The following is a 20,092-nucleotide window of genomic DNA, read 5'->3' as shown; positions in this document are numbered from 1 at the left end:
CGCATTGATCTCATGGCTTGATCTAAAGTTCCGTGCATTGTGTTGTGAGTAGGCCTATTATATGTGAGGTCTGGTTAATACAAACATAGAATGATAATACAAATATACTGGAAAAAATAATGCCTTCCACATGTTGCCTTGCGTGTGTGTGTGTGTACATACACACACACACACACACACACACACACACATACAGTATGTGTGTGTGTGTGTGTGTGTGTGTGTGTGTGTATATATATATATAGGCATTTATAAAAAATAACATATCTCTTTGGTTTGCTGCTGTGTTCTATCGCCTGAGCACCATAGTCACGTTGACTTTGTTGTCCGCCTTGACAGCGTTTGGCTACAGTCTCTTTTAGAGCCCGCCCCCTCAGACACCTGCAGCTCTCGTCGGCGTGGTAAGTCAAGCCAAGCCAAGCCAAGACCATCCCGAACAAGCCTATTTAAAGTGCCGCACACCTCGGCCGTTAATGAAAACAAACGATGTGCATTTACATATTTAACAATGACTTTCATGCAGACATAGTAATTGGAATAGTGATAATACATGTGTGTGGACAGTGATAATAATTGAATGTTTTTTATTTTATTTATTTCAATCATGTTACAAATGTTTGACAAAAACGAAACTAAAACCACAAATGAAAAGTAAATAAAACGGTCAAACAGGAAGGAGGAGCTGCTGGACCTGAAGCCGGTCAGTGAACCAGCTGTTGATAAAACCAACATGTGGAGAAGTGGACGATGCGCTTTTTGTAGTCCATTATTGTAGTTTCTCCAGTGCAGACGCACGTCAATCACCGGTGCCGATCATCAGCTGTCAATCATCAGCGGCCGCGTTATAATGACGTAGCCTAGTGAAAGTCCGGTCGGATTCTCTGAGCACCGCGGTCGACTATTCCTAAATCCTTTTGAGTTCTCCTATCGCCTTTCCTTAACCCCGTGACGTTTTCCCCAGAGGTCAAGGAATAGGAGTTAGGAATAGGAGTTAGGACCTTATTTTTTTGACTATTCGACTGCACCCCAGCTGTTTATAAAACCAACAACATGGGGAAAGTGCATGACGCGTTTTTTGTAGTCCATTATTGTAGTTTCTCCAGCGCAGACGCACGTCAATCAACTGTGTGGATCATCAGCTGTCAATCATCAGCAGCATTGTAATGACGTAGCTTAGTGAAAGTCCGGTCGGATTCTCTGAGCCATGACGTCATTGCTATGCGCTCTTATTTTGAAGACACAATCACGACTTCCGGTTTGATCTTAATCGTCTTTCCGGAAGCGAGACAGTCGGCGCGGTTACATCATTTACTTTGAGAGAGACACGCTTCCCAGCCATCAGCTCTAAACGTCTGCAGAACAAAGTAAGTGTTTCACCTGCTTACATTCTCGTAACGTAACATTCGACACAACTTTGGTGTTTTATTTAATGTATTTATTCATTTAATTTGACATGTCGTGCAATAGCCTATCAATAAAAAGTATACACACATTTGGAGCATGAATAAATACATATATATGAGTGTGTGTGTGTATAATCACTGTCGCCCATAAAGTTGAAATATTTTGTTTTGAGACACAATCCTCTGTTTATTCGTATTTAAAAACATCAGTAATCACTTTTGACCATCCATCCATCCATCCATCCATCCATCCATCCATCCATCCATCCATCCATCCATTTTCTACCGCTTATCCTGTATTCAGGGTCACTTTTGACCAATGCAATGAATTACATTATGTGTCCCAATCACCCAGGTGAAATGAATTCATGCATATATATGTATTTGTTTGGTGCTTTAAAAGATAAGACATTTGCAAATTATTGCAACATTATTTCGTTTTCGTGTTTGGTGCTCCTGATACACGAGAAGACATTGTGTCTTTCTTAATGTACACTTTCATGGAACAGTGAGTGCAGACTGAATTAGTAAACCTGGATCAGCAGGTCCACAGATCAAACTGTAATGAACAAATATCTGCTGATTTGCATTGAATGTTCGTTGGCTGCACCTATAGCCGGATCAAAACATGACAATAAACTACAGCAAAGTCAACAAAATATGAAACTAAAAGACATTTGCAACAGAAATCAGTGGATTTAATGCTTCAATCTGCGGCACGACACTCATAAGTCAGTGGCGTAAAAGGAAAATGTCAGTTTCTAAGGCAAAATGCACTTGCTTGCCCAGTATCCTGCACATTTGCACAGCTGCACAGTGATATTCTAGCAGTGGTTTGAATTCCCATTCCTTATATTCTTCCGTATATTGTTTGTATGTGAACCTCCGGCTACAAAACTATCTCTCCTGGTGGGATAACAAAAATGGCTGTAACCCTAAACTATACACTTTGTGAGGCAACAAAAGAGGGCGACACTGAGGGGCGTTTTCACACCTGAAAGTCCTGACCTTAACAGTGATTGGTTTGTAGACGGGCATGCATCTGCAGTTAATAAGTCTTCATTTTATAATTTGGTTTACAGCACTTTAAGGAAAAAGACATTTTCGACCTTTGAACAAACATTTCTCAAAAATCTAAAACACATGACTGGGAATCATTGCATTACTTTTTTCAAGAATGATTAAACATTTTTTTTTTTTTAAAACAAGCTGTTGTTCATTCTGGACTCGGTTTAATTGGTATCCTGCAGTTATTCAACATTGCAGATGATTAGTATTTGACTGTGATGTTATAAACTGCACACTAATGGACACTCTTCTTTTTTGTCCTCCACAGCAGTGAAATGTGTGGAATCTGGGCTTTGTTTGGCAGCGATGAGTGTCTGTCAGTCCAGTGCACCAGTGCCATGAAGATCGCTCACCGGGGCCCCGATGCCTTCCGCTTTGAGAACGTCAATGGCTTCACCAACTGCTGTTTTGGCTTCCACCGGTTGGCTATAGTGGACCAGCTGCATGGTATGCAACCGCTACGCATCAAGAAGTTTCCCTTCTTGTGGCTCTGCTACAATGGAGAGATTTACAACCATCAAACGGTAAGGCCTGCTAGCTTCTCTGGCATTAGCGGTGCTTTGAGGAGATATATCGACTGTGGATAACTTAACGGTCCAGTGTGTAGAATTCAGTGTAATCTAACGTCTCGAGGTTGCAGATTGCAAATAACTGAAACTTCGACCGCGTTGCCCAACCTTGGACGCAAAAACAGAAATGGCGCCATCTAGTACTACTGCATAGTATCACAATTTTTTGAATGGCAATGTTGTATCAATCTTTTATCAAAGAGGCTTTCTATTAACAGGACTATGTAGAGGACCTTGTAGAGGACTACAATGACCAAGAAACCTTTTAGTGACTTTTATACAAAGAAAGCGTGAAAACTAAAATAACCCACTCTCTGTCCCGTTTTCTTTCAGCTAAAGAAGCAGTTTGACTTTGATCACCAGACTAATGTGGATGGGGAGATTTTGCTCCATCTGTATGATCGCTTCGGCATCCAGAAGATGGCCTCCCTTCTGGACGGTGTCTTTGCTTTCATCCTGCTGGACACGGCCAACAGAAAAGTCTTTCTGGGAAGAGATACCTATGGTGTCCGGCCTTTGTTCAAATTCCTCACGGATGATGGATTTCTCGCAGTCTGCTCTGAAGCCAAGGGTAACGTGTGATGTGTTTACTGCCCCTCCTTGAATCTGGGTCTTTTACAGCTTTACAGCGTTGCTTAACTTATTCTGATCACAGGACTTACGAGCATCACCCATGCAACGGGGTCCGCTGCCAACATCGTGACCCTTCTCCCTGGGCACTTTGAGGCCTTTGATTTGAAGCTGAATGGCAAAGTTCAGTCCATTCAAATGGAGCAGTTTCACTGCTGCACAAAAGAGCCTGCTCATGCCGTCTACGACACTGTGGAGAGACTGCCTACAAGTATGGAACTCTTCATTGTTAACTAGTGTTTGATTTAGTCAATTTCCGATGCATTTTTTGTTGTATAAACCTGATGTTCTCCACAGGTTCTGAGGAGGAAATGGTGAAAAGCAACATCAGAGCGCTGTTTGAGAATGCTGTCCGGAAACGTCTCATGGCTCACAGGAGAATTGGCTGTTGTCTGTCGGGTAATTTAAAATTCTGTGGACCCAGTCACGCTTTTATTCATCAAAATAGGGAACCCCTGTTACTTTTATGCTGAAACGACGTCCTGGTGTCTCTTCTTCAGGTGGTCTGGACTCCAGTTTGGTTGCGGCTACACTGGTGAAGCTGGCCAAGGAGGAGAAGCTGCGGTATCCCATCCAGACCTTTTCAATCGGGTCAGAGGACAGTCCAGACGTCATAGCGGCTCGTAAGGTCGGTTTCTCTGGCAGAAGGCTCTACATAATGTGTTCCCTGGCAGCATTGTTGAAGGTTCCTATAGCCTGGCCTTTTAGTGGATGTTCTGCTCTGCTAAAATATGTGTATAAAAATAGTGTTACTAATACTTAAATAATAATGAACTATTTCCATTATTTGTTAACAGTAGAATATATTAACTTTACATTGATTTGACATTATTAAGGATGGTTATTATGAAGTGTTAATCCTCAGTAACATAGTACTGTATATGCAGTTAGTATGCGGCCATTATAGAGTGGCGTTACATGGAGCTTACAGGATGTGTGTTTTTCGTGAGTTTGTGGTTTGCGTTTGTCAGGTTGCAGCTCACATTGGCAGCGAACACCACGAGGTGAACTTCACTGCAGAAGAAGGCATCCAAGCTATCGAGGAGGTCATCTATCACCTGGAGACCTATGACATCACCAACATCCGGGCCTCTGTTGGTGAGTGGAGCGTACCAGGAAAACTTTTTATTTGAATTTATTTGTATTTTATGAAAACTCATCAAAACTACAACAAAATCAATGATTTAGGATGATTTAAAGGTCAGGATTTATTTCTCTGGTCTGATTTACGAGACCAGAGAGTCTTCTTTTTGCCCTTTAGGTGAATGTGCAGAAATAAAAAAAAAAGCATCAATCAGGTCCACCAGACAGCACTTATTGAAAAAGAAAAGATGTGGCATTTAAAGCTGGCTGATGACCGTTTGCTGACAATCAATTTAACATCCATCCATCCATTCATCCATCCATCCATCCATTCATCCATCCATCCATCCATCCATTGTCCTCCACTTATCCGGGGGCCAAGGTCAGCAGGCTTAGGAGGACATTCCAGATGTCTCTCTCCCCAGCAACGCTTTCCAGCTCCTTCTGGGGGACCCCGAGGCGTTCCCAGCCTATAGGTGGGCTATAATCCCTTCAGCGTTGGCTATTGTTGGGTCTAGCCTAGGGCCGCTTCCCAGTTGGACTTGCCTGGAGCTCTACTCCAAGGATGTCTGAGCTCCTTCCACTCTCTCTAAGGTCGCCACCCTACGGAGGAAGCTCATTTCAGCCTCTTGTATCCGAGATCTCATCCTACCCAAAGCTCGGGACCACAGGTGAGGGTTGGAATGTTGATGGAATGGTAAATCCAGAGCTTTGTCTTCTCGACTCGGCTCCCCCTTCACTACAACGCTCCGGTGCAACAGCCGCGTCATCATATTTCTGCTCATTGTTGTGACATAAATGTCACGCATCGGCGCCCCTTTTCCTCCTGATTGGCTTGTTGGAATCACAGTGCAATCCAGTGAGATTAACGGTGCAAGAGTTCAGTGGAGGCAACATACGGGACGTGTTTCATGATAAAACCTGAATAAACTCAACGACTCGTACATAGGTATGACATGTCAGAAGCATGTATTTATTTATAATGTCTTCAATGCTCTCTAATTATTTAATTTAAATTAAACATATGTTTCTTAATGTGGTCATGTGTTGTTTTGAGTCAATGCCATCATTCATTGTTGAATTGTGTTCCAGAAGAAGTTAGCGTGAGCTTCAATAGATACTCGATCATCAAGGCAGTAGGAATCATCCTTTATATTTGTATTATCCATTTTTTGGGACTGTCATTGTTCGTATCAGGACACCTTCATTATTGAGTTATGGACATTTTATTGTGATTTGAGAATCGTTTGCAGTGAAAGCCTTCTCTCTGTGCCGTAGGGATGTACTTGATTTCCAAGTATATCAAGGAGAAGTCCGACAGTGTGGTGATCTTCTCCGGAGAGGGCTCCGATGAGCTGACTCAGGGATACATTTACTTCCACAAGGCAAGTCCACCCGTTTCCTCATGCACGGGAAACGTATTCAATCGCAGTCATTCGTTAAATATTTAACAGGTAATATTTAGCAGTGTATATATCAAATTACAAATAAAAAGACATTCCTGCATATTTAGGTGCAATTTGATTAAGGTGCACGATAATAATGCAACTTTGAGAGTTTGGAAGTAATTGTTTTTGTACCAATAAACACATTAGTTTAGTAAACTCTGAAAGCATAAACAGGAGCTGAACATCTAGTCATCGCTGACCTCTAGTGGCTGAAAAGCTTACCTGGCTGCTGTGGCCTTTTTTTCTTTTTCTAGAATTCTTTTATTTGACAGACAACGGACAAGGGACATATATCAAATGTCCCCTTTTTTGACGACTGAGATTAAGACACAGTTTAGAAACGTCTTCTGAAAATGTACAATATGATTAAATATGAAAATGAGGAATGTGTTCATTTGCATACATTTCCAAACCAGAGATCTGAACATTCTTGTTTTATTTTGTTGACTTATGAGTCGGTTTTTACTGAGGGAATTTCAGATATGTTATTGTCGCCTGAGTAAGAACAATAAGAAGAATATAGATCGGAATGAAAGTGGGAAGTGAGAAAACAGCCTTTATAGATATGTGTTGTAAAATGAAAAACATTTTGAAGAGACTACAGGTGAACATTGTAAAAAACATCCCCACTGCATTAAATTAAGACGATTATTTATTGTATTTCAAGCCTTCCTATAACTGTGTGTTTAAATGTGCAAATGAGGCTTGACCTAACTAACTTTTGTTGAATTTAGGAGAATTCTATAGATGCAAAAAGACAAAGTAGTAAAACAAACACCTAAATGTGTGTGCTGTTTTTTTTCTTTTTGATTTTTACCAAAATAGTTGGTTTAGGTTAAGGTTTTGTCAGATGTGGAACACATAACATTGTTAGCTTCGTCTGTCTTTCCATTCATTCAGGCGTCTTTATATGCTGATGACATGGTCATTTGGCCGTCCCGCTGCATATGATGTGTTTTGCTCGATATTCATGTATTTGTTCATGCAGTTGTAAAGAATCGAACCTACGTGGCTGTTAGCTGTTCAGGCTTGGTGGTATCATGGTATATGTAGAAATCCTGACGGGTACAACTGCGGTCCACAAAGACTCCCGAAACCTAATTTCTCACTCTGCATACTATTAATATGACAATTATTACAATGAGCTCTTTCCTCCAGGCTCCAAATCCCAAAGCAGCTGCAGAGGACAGCGTTCGGCTGATGAAGGAACTCTACCTGTTTGACGTCCTCCGTGCCGACCGCACCACCGCCGCACACGGGTAAAACCTTCCACCGCCTTCAGCAGCGTCACTCGAGGGTTCAGGCTGGGATTATAATCCAGAAACAAGATCACAATGAGTCTCGTTGTCAGCCTGGTACAGGCAACTATTATACAACTACAAGATATTTGCCTGATTAAACAACTTTAAAACAATCAACGATAACCTCTCATCATCATCATCATTGTCTAAATTCATGACATTGATATATTACAGTAGGTGTGCTTTTCTGTTGTGTGTCTGATTGTAATCACCTGCCTTTTGGGCCATCATAACTGATGGTTATTACATATTAAGCCAAAACAATTATCGTCTACTACATTGTTAGTAGCCTTGAAACGCCTGTAAGGTTTAAAGATGTCATCTATAATGTAACCAGGCCAACAGAAATCCTTCATGAAATGCACAATGAATAATGCATTGTAATAAAGAGCAAAATGTGATTAATTGAGCTTTAATAATGATACTAAAATATTTGCAGCAATGAAGCCATCTAAGCCAATCGGGTCATAAGGTTTTGATATAAGTAACTGAGTTAAAAAGCAACGTAGCCCCATGAAACACAGTGATAATTGATAGTAAAAAAGTGATCAACCTTTTATACACAGCACCACTGCAATTCTTCTGCCTCTGGATTATTTATTGGTTGTTTTCTGTCCGTCAGCCTGGAGCTCAGAGTGCCTTTCCTGGACCACAGGTTCACAGCGTACTACCTTTCTCTGCCTGAGGAGATGAGGACTGCAAAGGTCAGTTAAATCTGAGCAGGAAGTGATCCCTGGCGTGGCTTCGTGATAACGGTGTCCTCCTTCCTGTCTGAGCAGCACGGTGTGGAGAAGCATCTTCTCAGGGACTCCTTTAAAGATCTCAACTTGATCCCGGATGAGATCCTGTGGAGGCGTAAAGAGGCCTTCAGTGATGGTATGATGTCCGTGAAGAAGTCCTGGTACGTCTTCCTGCAGGAGCACCTGGTGTCCATGGTAACTGATCCACTTTGACCTTTTAGATTTAAGACCTTCACTCTCCGAGGCGTGACGAATTAACAACACGAAAAATTGTGTCTAGGTGAATGACGACGAGATGGAGAAGGCTCACAAGACGTTCCCTCACCTCCCTCCACCCACCAAAGAGGCCTATTACTACAGAAAGGTGTTCGAGAAGCACTTTCCGGGCCGCGGTGAGTGGCTGTCCCACTACTGGATGCCACGCTGGACCACCGCCACCGACCCATCCGCCCGGACCCTGGCTATCTACAAACCCGATAAAGACCAGTGATTCAGCGGAACAGCTGTGTGCCTGTCGGTCAGTTAGCAAATACACCGTATAATACTTTATTTCATTAAAGAGTGACTAAACCCAACGGTTTATATACCAGCTCATTTACCATAACCAGTGTAGGTTTAACAGGCTTTTATTCTATTTTACTCTTTTAGGTGCTTTAACATGTAGCCGGACTTAAGGATTTTTTTTAAAAATGAATTTATTTATTGCAAAAATTCGTTATAATGTCAAAATGTTTTGGATTTTGGATGTTTGTAGCCCTACGGTGGCTCGGAGTGGTCGATCAACTCTCTAAAAGCTTTTCGCGGATGCGGAAAAACTTTTTTTCAGAGTGCAAACATGATCGAAACAAAGTGAAGTCATTTTTAAAGTGCAAACATTTCGGACCAAAAAAAACCTGTTGCTTTCAATTTCAATAATCACTAGCGCTAATTGCTAAAGTTAATTGCAAATGCTAATTGCTAACGCTAATCGAAAATGCTAATCGCTAATGCTAATCGCTAATGCTGGCTATTGTTATCAAATGACAGTTTTAACAGTTTAGCTGGAAAAAAGTGGTTTGTGGGTTTAGTTGCTCTTACTTAACTTTTAATCTAATTTCTCTGATGTGTCTTACCTGACATTGTGATGGAGTTTGTCAGACGTAGCTCTATCCAGGCCTTCTATTTTTGGGCTTCCCGTTATTCATAAATGAACGGTAAGTTTCTCATGTCGTGTTCCACAGCTGCTTGTCGGCTCACAGCTTTGTAACCATTTGAGAGCAGTAAAGCTAATATTAGCTCCAGCCTATCAGTTCAGGATTGATGTGTATTTCTAAGCATTGTGAGCACTTGCTACAATCTGAAAATAAAATGGATTTGAAGCATAAAAAAGACACCTTGCCTGACAGAAGTACAGGTGAATTGTGACCCGTTACCGGCCTGGTAACAATACGTAGATTGATCAAAACACAAGCAAAAAAGGCTTATATTTGACCCTTAATGGACCATAATTTACTAAATGAACATCATGTTATATTAAAGAAGACTTGAAACTAGAGATTGAGTCGATAAAATCATGTTAAATGAGAAAGAAGTAGGGTCATTTTCTCGCCCCCTGATGGACATTAGAAAGAATGCAGCTTGAAGGCACTTCAGCATTGGCTTCACTCTCTGACAGCTAAATCTGACAAACTCCATCAAAGTCTGACATAAGAGAGGGCTTTTTTTTTTTACATGTTTTAGACCATTTATTACAAGTTCAGTCCTTTTTTTTGTCATCACCCATTTTCCAAAGCATCCAATTAATCATGAGTTCTTCCTTCCAAACTGCCGTTGGTTTCTGTTTAATTAATTAATCTTAAGAAATGAAAATGAACTTGCAGAGATGTGAAAGTTGCTTGACATCGGTGATCCATCACAGTAAACACCCGCCATCTTCCGGGTGCTGTACGATTTATTACGGCACTACAAGATGACGGGGCGTTTACTGTGCTTTAGTGAGCCAACAGGATGGGTCACATGCTGTTATAGCTTTTTCAAGAATTAAATACGTCTTTAAAAAAAAGCACTAATCTGGTTTAAAGTCAGTTTCTGAGTGGGTGTTTCTTTGCATCCTGCTGGTTTTTAGATACCGTAGAGTCATTAATGACCAGACATGATGATGAATAGATTTTAATGGCTTCAGACTAATGCTGTGTTCACACCAGATGTGAAGCGAAATATCGCCTCGTTACTCAAACCAAAATGGGACATTAAAAAGGCTTTATTTAGAGCTGCTAACACGAAAAAGGCTGTTAACTAGTATGTTTGTGTGAAGGTTCTTAAGGGTGCAGGAAATGTAGTTAATTTTGTCCTCCTAACATCAGCATTATCTGTCTGAATATATCTCTCTGCTTATTTCCTACTAATTGCTGCTGAAATAAATTCACCTCACAGCACCGACATCTGCAGTCTTGTGCTTCCTGCAGTGCCTCTGTCGTCCACCAGAGGGCGCTGTTACCCCGCCTCCTAACAATGCTATGTACCATTTTCACAAGGAATTCACAACTTGCAAGCCGAAGGTTGAACCAGTAAAGAAAATAATTTTAATATTTCTTGAACCACAAACACACAGGCATCCCGTCGTATCGTGTCCCGGCTGGAGAACCTCGCAGCTTTTTCTGGAGCCAAAATCAGAACCGGTCCCGGGGTGTCGTATTTATAGAACAATCAGTTGCAATTAAAACAGTTATGAGGCACTATACAGTGACTTTGGCAGTGCACTTTTCAGCATACCCCGGGGATGAGTGGGGGGGTATAGCCTTGCTCTGATGGTCCACAACAACATTTAGTCTTTGTAGCATGGCAGATGGTGGGGGGGAAAAAAAACGCTCACAAAAAGCACTGACATTGATCATGACACCGTTTCCCCCTCGGCTCGCCCCGTCGACTCCTGCTGGGGAATGAAAGGTACAGCACGGCTACATCACTACAATGTGGAAACAGAATCGTTTTATTCGACTAACAGCTATACACATGTCTGGAGGAAAACAAAACCAGCGTGGGGTTTCCCTCCCTACGGATGAGGGGTGACCGGATGAGGTGCAGTCTAGCGACGCTTGTCATACGTCTGTCTTGTGCTCCACTCGTAGGACTCTGTGGGGGGGAAGAGAGGCCAGTTAGCTTCATCTGGACCTGTTCTCACTTTGAGATCCAAACCACGTGTTTCAGTTGAACTTACCTGGCTCCTCTTGGCTCCTTTTCCCCATCAGTCCAACAAAAGAGTTGACTTTATGCCCTTCAAAGTAAGACGGTTTGATTTGAAACAATCCTCTTAAACCATTTTTTCCTTGCAAACAAACAGAACATGTATCTTTTAGCCAACTGCAATCAGAATTTTAGAAATACTGAGGTTAAAAAGTTAAAATTCCTCCTGTGCACCCCCCCCCCCCCCTTCAGCTACTGTTAATAACCATTTATATCATGATATCCTTTATTAGTTATTAATTTAACAGGTTCCTGCATATTGGCCTTCTCCACACATTTGAGTTTAATCTTTTTTTTTTTTTAAATCACTCGTCATTTAGTCTAGTGATTATTTGTGACTCATTGAAGCAAATCTGTGGTTAATATTGTGCATGTTGGGACCAATCAAACGAATGATTACTCCTCATTAAGTCTGAAGAAGTTAACTTTGTGCAGCATAAATGTTTTTTTCCTGCTCCCCTCAACTATTAATTTTTATTGTCTTTCAGATAAAGATGCTGGCTTTTGAATCTGAACGATATTACAGTAGATGTGATCTTTAAATTTTATTTAGGGGACCTTATAATAACCTAATTTTAGATTTCTCACAAGTGTATTCTATACAAAATATCAGTTTCTTTAACCGATGTAAGTGATTCCAGTATGTCTTCGTGCCGTTTTAAGGGCAGCTTATGGTTGATGATTAGTGTGACAGGATGAAGTTCCTCTCGTTCTGCCTCGTCCTGTCAGGTTTGGTGTAAATGTGATGGACGTCTGCATCAGGCTGGCTGGGCCTCCTGTCAATCACAGTAATGGACTCTAATATGATCACAAGGAGGAGGAGGAGGGGGGGGAGGTTATGAAACTATAAAGAGCTCTGAGGGAATATCTGACACTACAGACATCGATATTTGCATTAGACTGATGAGAGTTGCAGGTAAATGTATAAAATCTGCCCTCAGACGCTCAGAAGTGAATCTTGAAGCGGGCGGAGTGACGGAGGGGAGAAGACATCCTCGTATAACACACGGGGAGGAACGTGAAGCCCCCCCTCCATCCATCACAAGCGTAAACAATCCAATTTAACTCCCAGATGTCCTTGGGGCATCGATCCCAGCACTCCCTAACGATGACGGACTTCTCGACCAATGCATACGACGAATAAATTAGACGCGTACTTACTTATACTGCCTTACAGAGTGGGTGACTAATTTAAACCAAAAGCCTGACAGAGAAGAGAGAAAATCCCCTCCTCCTCATTCCTCTTCATCTCTTCCCGTCTTTGTCACACGACGCAGACGTCTGCTCCGGACAAATGAATGTGGTCCGGCATTCAAAACAATCTTCTGTGGTCGTCGTCAACTAATTAAACGCTCCTGCTGCTTCCAAGCTACCCACGCTTTCTTAACCGCTGGCAGGAATATACATATTCAACTCAGTTATTTACCAGCGTTGGGGGTGAAATACGAAAGGCTTTTTCTAAGGATCATCTCAAACCAGAATTCATGTCTGGGATGATTAAATTTATTTGTTTTACTGCTGTTTAAAACTCACAGGTTCTTCTGATTTTGACAAATATAGTTCTTCTCATATCTAGCGTTTTTTTTAAATAATTCACTGGGTTTTATTTTAAGCCAGAAGACACTCGGAGGTGTTTTAATGTTGGACATGTGGGAGTTTTAGGAAGATTTCATTCTACATTTACATATTTAAATGGAATCACTGTTACAAATTTAAATTTAATGTCCAGAGGTAAATCAGAAACAACACATTAATCAATAACTAACTAATTTTATTAAAATATTAAAGGTGATGTTTTGGTGTGTGTGTGTGTGTGTGTGTGTGTGTGTGTGTGTGTGTGTGGTGCTCAGTATCTCTAAAATGCTTAACAGGAGTATTTCCTGCAGCCAGAGAGAATCCCCTTCTCACAGACTCTGGAGGAAATTAAAGTAGTGAATGTGATATTTTACGTACTTTTGCGGGTGATCTGTGAATTTGCTGTAAAAAAAAAAAAAAAAAAGAGAACAAAGTTAGAAAAACAAAGAAAGGAGACCCATTAAAGGTGCAGTGAGAGTGAGCTCGTACCCATGGAGCGTTTTCCCATCAGGCCGATGAACTGATGCGGCCGCGGCTTTCTTGTCATCCTCAGGAGGATTTCTCTGAATGGGTCGTTGGAAAGCCAGCCGTCCTGAGAGGGAAAAAAACCATCAATGACTGTCAAAGTAGAAGACTGTAGTAAGTGCATCGTCCCTGAAGCTAATTTATAACAAGTGAACCATCAGTGAAAAGGTTATTAATATTATTTTTAAATCTAGATATGATGAATTGATCCTGAATGCATCTTCAGTGACATTTTCTGTCTGCTATACAACACTGGCCACCACCCTGCCACACACCCACACATACGCTAGAGTGGAATAACCCATAAACTTCCCTTAAGCTGCACTGATTTATGGAGGCCTACACTGATGGAGCCGCTTGGCTCGTCTCCAACTCACAATGTCAAACACAGGACGTGTGTTTCATGTCAATGGAGGCGTTTGGGGCTTCTGCACTACGGCTTTTATTTCATCTTCCTGTTGGCTGCAGACTCTCCATCTTCACGGAGCCCTGAAATCTTATTTTCCCTCAGAACTCGTTCCCAGAATTTTCTATAAGCAGGAGTGAAATAGCTAATTGATAGACATTGACACTTATAAGTCTAATTACTTAGTACTGATTAATCATATTCTACTCACATTTATGCCTGAGAGAGAAGACTGAGTCAAAATAAATGACATCTTTAAAAAAGAAATCACAGGTGTGGTACTTTCTGACTCCCCTGAGTTCATCCCCCCTCATAAAAACACAAGCTTTCATATTCGGTTCCGGACTTTCAGGTTCCGACAATAGAAGTTTAGAATGATGCTGCACGCTGTACCTGGATGTCGTTGCTGCTCGTCCAGTAATCAGCCTCTTTGGGCTCGTTGTCCTCGCAAAAAACTTGGGCGACGGCGAAAAAAGCCATTAAAAGAGGCAAAAGCAGCATCTTCATCGTGCCGTAAGTCGGGATCTGTGTTGAATTCAAACCCGTCAGTAAAAAAAACAACAACTACAGAAGTCTTTTGGAGGCACGAGCAGCAGCTGTTGTGTGCGCGCACTGCTTCTTCCTCAGAGCTCAACAGTAGTCCATAGTGGGATCCCGAAGCTCTCCGCGCGCTCAGCTCTGCAGTGTGTGGCTCGTGCGTCCTCTGGTCCGCGGAGCTTTTGCACGCGCTCCTATATAGCAGCCTTTAACCCCCCATTCCGGTAGTGTGATTACTGGCGCCCGAGTCACGAGTACTCCCGTTCAGTTGATGAAGAAGTGCGTCACCGCCTCAAACCGGATCCAAACGCGGTCTGCTTGTCACCGGGAAATATTCCGAAATTCATGGTGACGCCATGTTTGATCATTTATGTGATAATAAAAGTCAACGAGTGATGAACGGGCCTATGTGGGGTCATCCCCGCCATTTCTACGAAAGGGTTAAGATGTAAGGGCGAGGGTGTTAGGGGGTTAGATTAAGGGTGTTAGGGGGTTAGATTAAGGGTTTTAGGGGGTTAGAGTAAGGGTGTTAGGGGGTTAGATTCAGGGTGTTAGGGGTTAGATCAAGGATAAGGGGGTTAGATTAAGGGTTTTAGTGGGTTAGATTAAGGGTGTTAGGGGTTAGAGTAACAGGGTTAGGGTTAGGGGGTTAGATTAAGGGTTTTAGGGGGTTAGAGTAAGGGTGTTAGGGGGTTAGATTTAGGGTGTTAGGGGTTAGAGTAAGGGTGTTAGGGGGCTAGGGTTAGGGGGTTAGATTAAGGGTGTTAGGGGGTTAGATTAAGGGTTTAGGGGGTTAGAGTAAGGGTGTTAGGGGGTTAGATTCAGGGTGTTAGGGGTTAGATCAAGGATAAGGGGGTTAGATTAAGGGTTTTAGGGGGTTAGATTAAGGGTGTTAGGGGTTAGAGTAAGGGTGTTAGAGGTTAGAGTAAGGGTGTTAGGGGGCTAGGGTTAGGGGGTTAGATTAAGGGTGTTAGGGGGTTAGAGTAAGGGTGTTAGAGGTTAGAGTAAGGGTGTTAGGGGGCTAGGGTTAGGGGGTTAGATTAAGGGTGTTAGGGGGTTAGATTAAGGGTTTAGGGGGTTAGAGTAAGGGTGTTAGGGGGTTAGATTCAGGGTGTTAGGGGTTAGATCAAGGATAAGGGGGTTAGATTAAGGGTTTTAGGGGGTTAGATTAAGGGTGTTAGGGGTTAGAGTAACAGGGTTAGGGGGTTAGATTAAGGGTTTTAGGGGGTTAGAGTAAGGGTGTTAGAGGTTAGAGTAAGGGTGTTAGGGGGCTAGGGTTAGGGGGTTAGATTAAGGGTGTTAGGGGGTTAGATTTAGGGTGTTAGGGTTTAGGGTTAGGGGGTTATTATTATTCAGGGTAGATTACAGATCAGAGCGGATTGTGAAGTCCCTTTGACCTTGACCTTTGACCACCAAAGTCTAATTACAGACGTACAGTAGGCCTACTTACGAACAGCAAATCCAAAAACATAACGCCTCAGCCGCTGTCACAGGCTTGAAACGGTTTTTGTAGGCTCATTTTTCTAAGCTATTTTTTTCTTGTGTAAAAACGCATGAATCATAAAGACATTAGTCTTAATCAAACTATTAATTCACACGCTGGAAAACTGAAGTGGAGGGAGCTCAGTGTTGCAGGTTCGTTACTAACGTAGTGATTGGTGCATTGGACCAGCGTGGAGCTTACATTAGGAATCACCAGTGAGCGTATCCTTCGCTTCGTATCGTCTTATGACATTTGTGCTTTCAAACAGGCTTTAGATTTGAAATTTGAAATGTAGCAAGCATTAATACTTTTAAAAAAAGAAACTTTTTGACTTTTTGAATTGAACCCCCACATTATTATGTGGAGTGCACATTCTATTACATTATTGGGTTCTGCAAGGTTTTCAAATCCATTTTTATCCTATAAATATATTGCGATTGTATAATTTTTGTATTGACTTTGGCAACACTCGCAACCAATGCCTCATACTTTATGTAATACTGTTCCTACAGCTCGAGGAAGATACTGTATACACAGCTCTCGTATCAAAGCGTGAATGGAAGGAGGAGGCCGTGTGACCTGAGGGCGCCGCTGATTTCCATGAGAAAAGCTGTTTTTTAAAGAGTAGAATGTTCAGGATGAAAAGAGGTCCACGCTGCCTCACCAAGTTCAGCGTCCACGCACCTCAACGAGTACTTGATTTACCCAAGTGCCTTTATTCCAGTAACAATGAGGTCCATTTTATTTACCCATGTGCTTTTGACGAATGCAAATGTTTTCCCTGAGGTGGGACGGACCTCGGCCCGTCGTCTATGGCGAGTGTTGTTCATCCATTTGTTCAATTAATCCCACGTGTAATTCCCATTATGTGGTTTTGAAGGATGCTTTTGCATTGACTGGCTCTGTTTAACCTCAATGTTCTATTTATTTTGTGATTATTTCTGAGAATTCAGTTCAAACCATGAACATGATTTACTTCTTATCTCAAAATTCCCGTTGTGCCTGGCTGTGGGACACAGAGTCTTGTTGAACACCTGTGCAGGTAAAGTGTTTACATCCAGACCATTAGACTTATAAGAAGTGAACGTTGTCATAGTGACGTCACCCAACTGGATTAACACGACAGAGCGGCAACCTTACTGGATCTGGCTCCATCTGGATCCTGGTGTGAAGCTGTTAACAAAGTTAGCTTCATAATTCAAGACTTTAACTTTACAGCTACGTGTTGAAGTCATCTTAGTAGCTAACCTGTCAATCACAAGGTAGCCCCGCCCCTAAAGCATCCCCTGCTTAATGGCCTATTGACTCTAAATAATGTACTAAATGAACATCATGCTGGATTGAAGAAGACTTGAAACCAGAGATTGAGGACATAAACTCATGTTTACAATGTTTACTGAGATTTATCTTTTTTTTTCTCATTGACTTTAATGCAATCAGACAACCAGAGGAGTCGCCCCCTGATGGCCAGCAGAGAGAATGCAAGTTTACGCCACTTTTCCAGAACTGGAGGTTCTGTGGTCACGAGCCACTCCGGCCTGGAATTTAATCGTCCTCACAACTGTGACAGCTCATCCAATTAACAGACGGAAGGGGGAGGCGAGGAGAGAGGTGATGGAGCTGTTGGAGGGAGCCATGGGAGGGAGTTACCGTGGAGGAGGATTAAGAAGCAGCAGGTAAAGAGAGCAGGGGGCCGCTGAGGCTGGGCCACTGAGATGAACAGATATGTGGGGCGATATGTGGACATCAGTCCAGAGAGACTGGGGAGGTGTTTGCTGTCATTATCGCTGCATAGGTAATACGACGGGGGCGACCGCCTCGTCGGTCACGGCGGACAATCCTCTCCACTTTGATAAGGCATCTGGCAACAAATGGGACTCTGAGATGCATGAATACATTAGAGCGTAAGATGATTTTGTGCATTGGAAATAATCCAGAGCAGATCATTTGTTGGATGAGACGACTGAGTCGCAGCAACAGTGCCAATAGTTGATGCATGAGCGACTTGAATAAGGAACTCCCTGCTGTAAACAGGAATCCCATCAACCATTCCATTTATATTTCAATTAAAAACCAGCCGAGAATATGATAAATACATGGAAATGCACAGGGAAGATATGTGTGGATTTCAGTGAAGTGTAATGCCCGCCTTGTGCGTGACATAAGACGTTGTCAAATGAGGAAGGGAGGTAATTCATTTTACTCTAATTACACTGTCTAACAATTAATGTGGTTATAATTTATTGATGTTAAAATGATACATGTGGAACCCTTACCGACTCTTCGTACAGACAGACTGTCAAAGAGCGCCGCAATGCTTTCACCCTTCTCAAATTAAAAATGTGGCGATAACTTGAACTACCACATGTTCATTTCTCTGTGGTTATAATACGCTCACCAGATATTTCACAACGGGAGCTAGTGCACTTCATTTTCCAGCGTGAGAACATGATGACAGATATGAGCCTGCTGCACAAGATTAAGATAAAAAATAAAACTAAACGACCATACTTCCTTGCCATCGCCTCGCAAAACGGGATGCAGTGCCACCATCGCCACGACAACATTGTTTGCCAGCGATTTTTAATTCAGCGAGGCGACATTAACACGAGAGGTTGCTTACAGTGTTTGAAATAGAACAAAAAAACCCTGAATATGGCTTTTAACATAATACTACTGAACATCTTCTGTATGAAAATACATGAATATTGACAGGGAGCAATAACAATAATACACAATTTTAATGAGACTGCAACTAAAGACAATTTCATAATGTTTGGGAAATATCTTTTTGGCATTGTGAATTCATCTCAACCAGGCAGCAACCTCCGATTCTGGAAAAGTGCCATAAACTTGCATTCTCTCTGCTGGCCACCAGGGGGCGACTCCTCTCTGGTTGTATAGAAGTCTATGAGAAAATGGTCCTACTTCTCTCTTGATGTATTCTCTCAGTAAACATTGTAAACATGAGTTTATGGTCTCAATCTCTAGTTTCAAGTCTTCTTCAATCCAGCATGATGTTCATTTAGTACATTATGGTCCATTTAGAGTCCACCAGACCAGAAAGCAGGGGATGCTTTAGGGGCGGGGCTTATCTGCTGATTGACAGGTCGCTACCACGCTACGCTTACTTTAACACTTAGCCGTATTTGACCTTGAATGATGAAGCTCAGTTTGTAGATCTGGAATGGATGGATCTGACGAACACAAGCAGCAGAGCAGCATCCATCTGACTCCTCCTTGTTTCTGGTGTGAAGCACGTGCCATTTAGTAATTATTATAAACGTGTCTTTAATAGATTATTTTCCGCAGTAATCCAAAATACACCATCCATGCCTCACTCTCTTTGGCACTCAATTAGAGTGATGGACATTGTTTTATCAGCGCTCATCATTGAGAATTATATAAACCAGCTCTGCCCCAGAATTCAACTGATAGATGGTTCACCCGTAAATATTGATCAATTAGAGAACTTGTTCTGTGGAGAAATATAAAAAGCAGTAATTTCTGACCATTTTCTGCAATCTGACGTGACTGAATCCTAATATTATAGAACCTAATATTCATGATGTGTTATTGAAAAGGTTGCTGTTCCAACATCATCTCCTCTCACGATGCTCTTATTTTGGTGTTGCCCTGTCTAATCCATCTCCTGCTGTTTTCCACTAAGTGCTTTGATTAAAACAACTGGTGATGTGGTTTACGCTTGTGGTTCTCACACTGGCGTCCAGGGGTCACCATGGGGTCACCAAGGGGCCATTAATAAGCTTTACAATGATTCGATCTCGCCACTCTTTACTTCCTGGGATGCTTGATTGTATTTCATGGAACACAAATATCAGATAAAGTCCAGGTTTGACCCGGTTCAGGGCCTCGATGTGAGAATGTGTCGGGTTTACTGTGCTGATCTAATTTAAGCGCTGCTACCTGGGAGTCCTGAGGATGGAATTGTTGGCCTTTCCAACACGTTTGTTCTGATATCTTGAGAATTACTGCCAATAAAACCTCCCAAAGACAGATTCATTGGATTCATTATAAATCTCCACTCAGTTTCACTAGAATAATTGGACAGATTGCTCAAGAAATTTAAGTTCACAACACA

At 42.0% G+C, this 20,092-nt stretch overlaps 2 protein-coding genes across 3 annotated transcripts; one reads left to right on the top strand and one right to left on the bottom strand.

The window, feature by feature from the left end:
- Positions 1–1,287: 1,287 nt before the first annotated feature.
- asns (asparagine synthetase) lies at positions 1,288–8,899 on the top strand. The gene is made up of 12 exons (XM_084032353.1): positions 1,288–1,364; positions 2,740–2,995; positions 3,374–3,611; positions 3,696–3,881; positions 3,968–4,069; positions 4,171–4,298; positions 4,642–4,768; positions 6,032–6,138; positions 7,360–7,460; positions 8,125–8,206; positions 8,282–8,437; positions 8,523–8,899. Exons 2-12 carry the CDS (start codon positions 2,747–2,749, stop codon positions 8,730–8,732), a joined length of 1,686 nt encoding a protein of 561 aa, XP_083888479.1. The 5' UTR covers positions 1,288–1,364; positions 2,740–2,746; the 3' UTR covers positions 8,733–8,899.
- Positions 8,900–9,939: 1,040 nt separating this feature from the next.
- tac1 (tachykinin precursor 1) lies at positions 9,940–14,704 on the bottom strand. 2 transcript variants are annotated; one of them, XM_084032351.1, is made up of 5 exons: positions 14,364–14,704; positions 13,529–13,631; positions 13,418–13,441; positions 11,439–11,546; positions 9,940–11,353 (listed from the first exon to the last, which is right to left on the bottom strand). In XM_084032351.1, the coding sequence occupies exons 1-5, from the start codon at positions 14,475–14,477 to the stop codon at positions 11,307–11,309; spliced, it is 396 nt and encodes a 131-aa protein (XP_083888477.1). In that variant the 5' UTR covers positions 14,478–14,704; the 3' UTR covers positions 9,940–11,306. The 2 variants fall into 2 exon arrangements, with proteins under 2 accessions (XP_083888477.1, XP_083888478.1); XM_084032352.1 differs by having other exon boundaries at positions 11,439–11,495; positions 14,364–14,697.
- Between the last annotated feature and the right edge of the window lie 5,388 nt (positions 14,705–20,092).

The sequence above is a fragment of the Eutrigla gurnardus genome, assembly GCF_963514095.1.
Source record: "Eutrigla gurnardus genome assembly, chromosome: 17".
In the NCBI taxonomy this organism is placed as follows: domain Eukaryota; kingdom Metazoa; phylum Chordata; class Actinopteri; order Perciformes; family Triglidae; genus Eutrigla; species Eutrigla gurnardus.
Note: the sequence above shows the minus strand (reverse complement) of the source record. Positions and strands in the feature narration are given on the sequence as shown.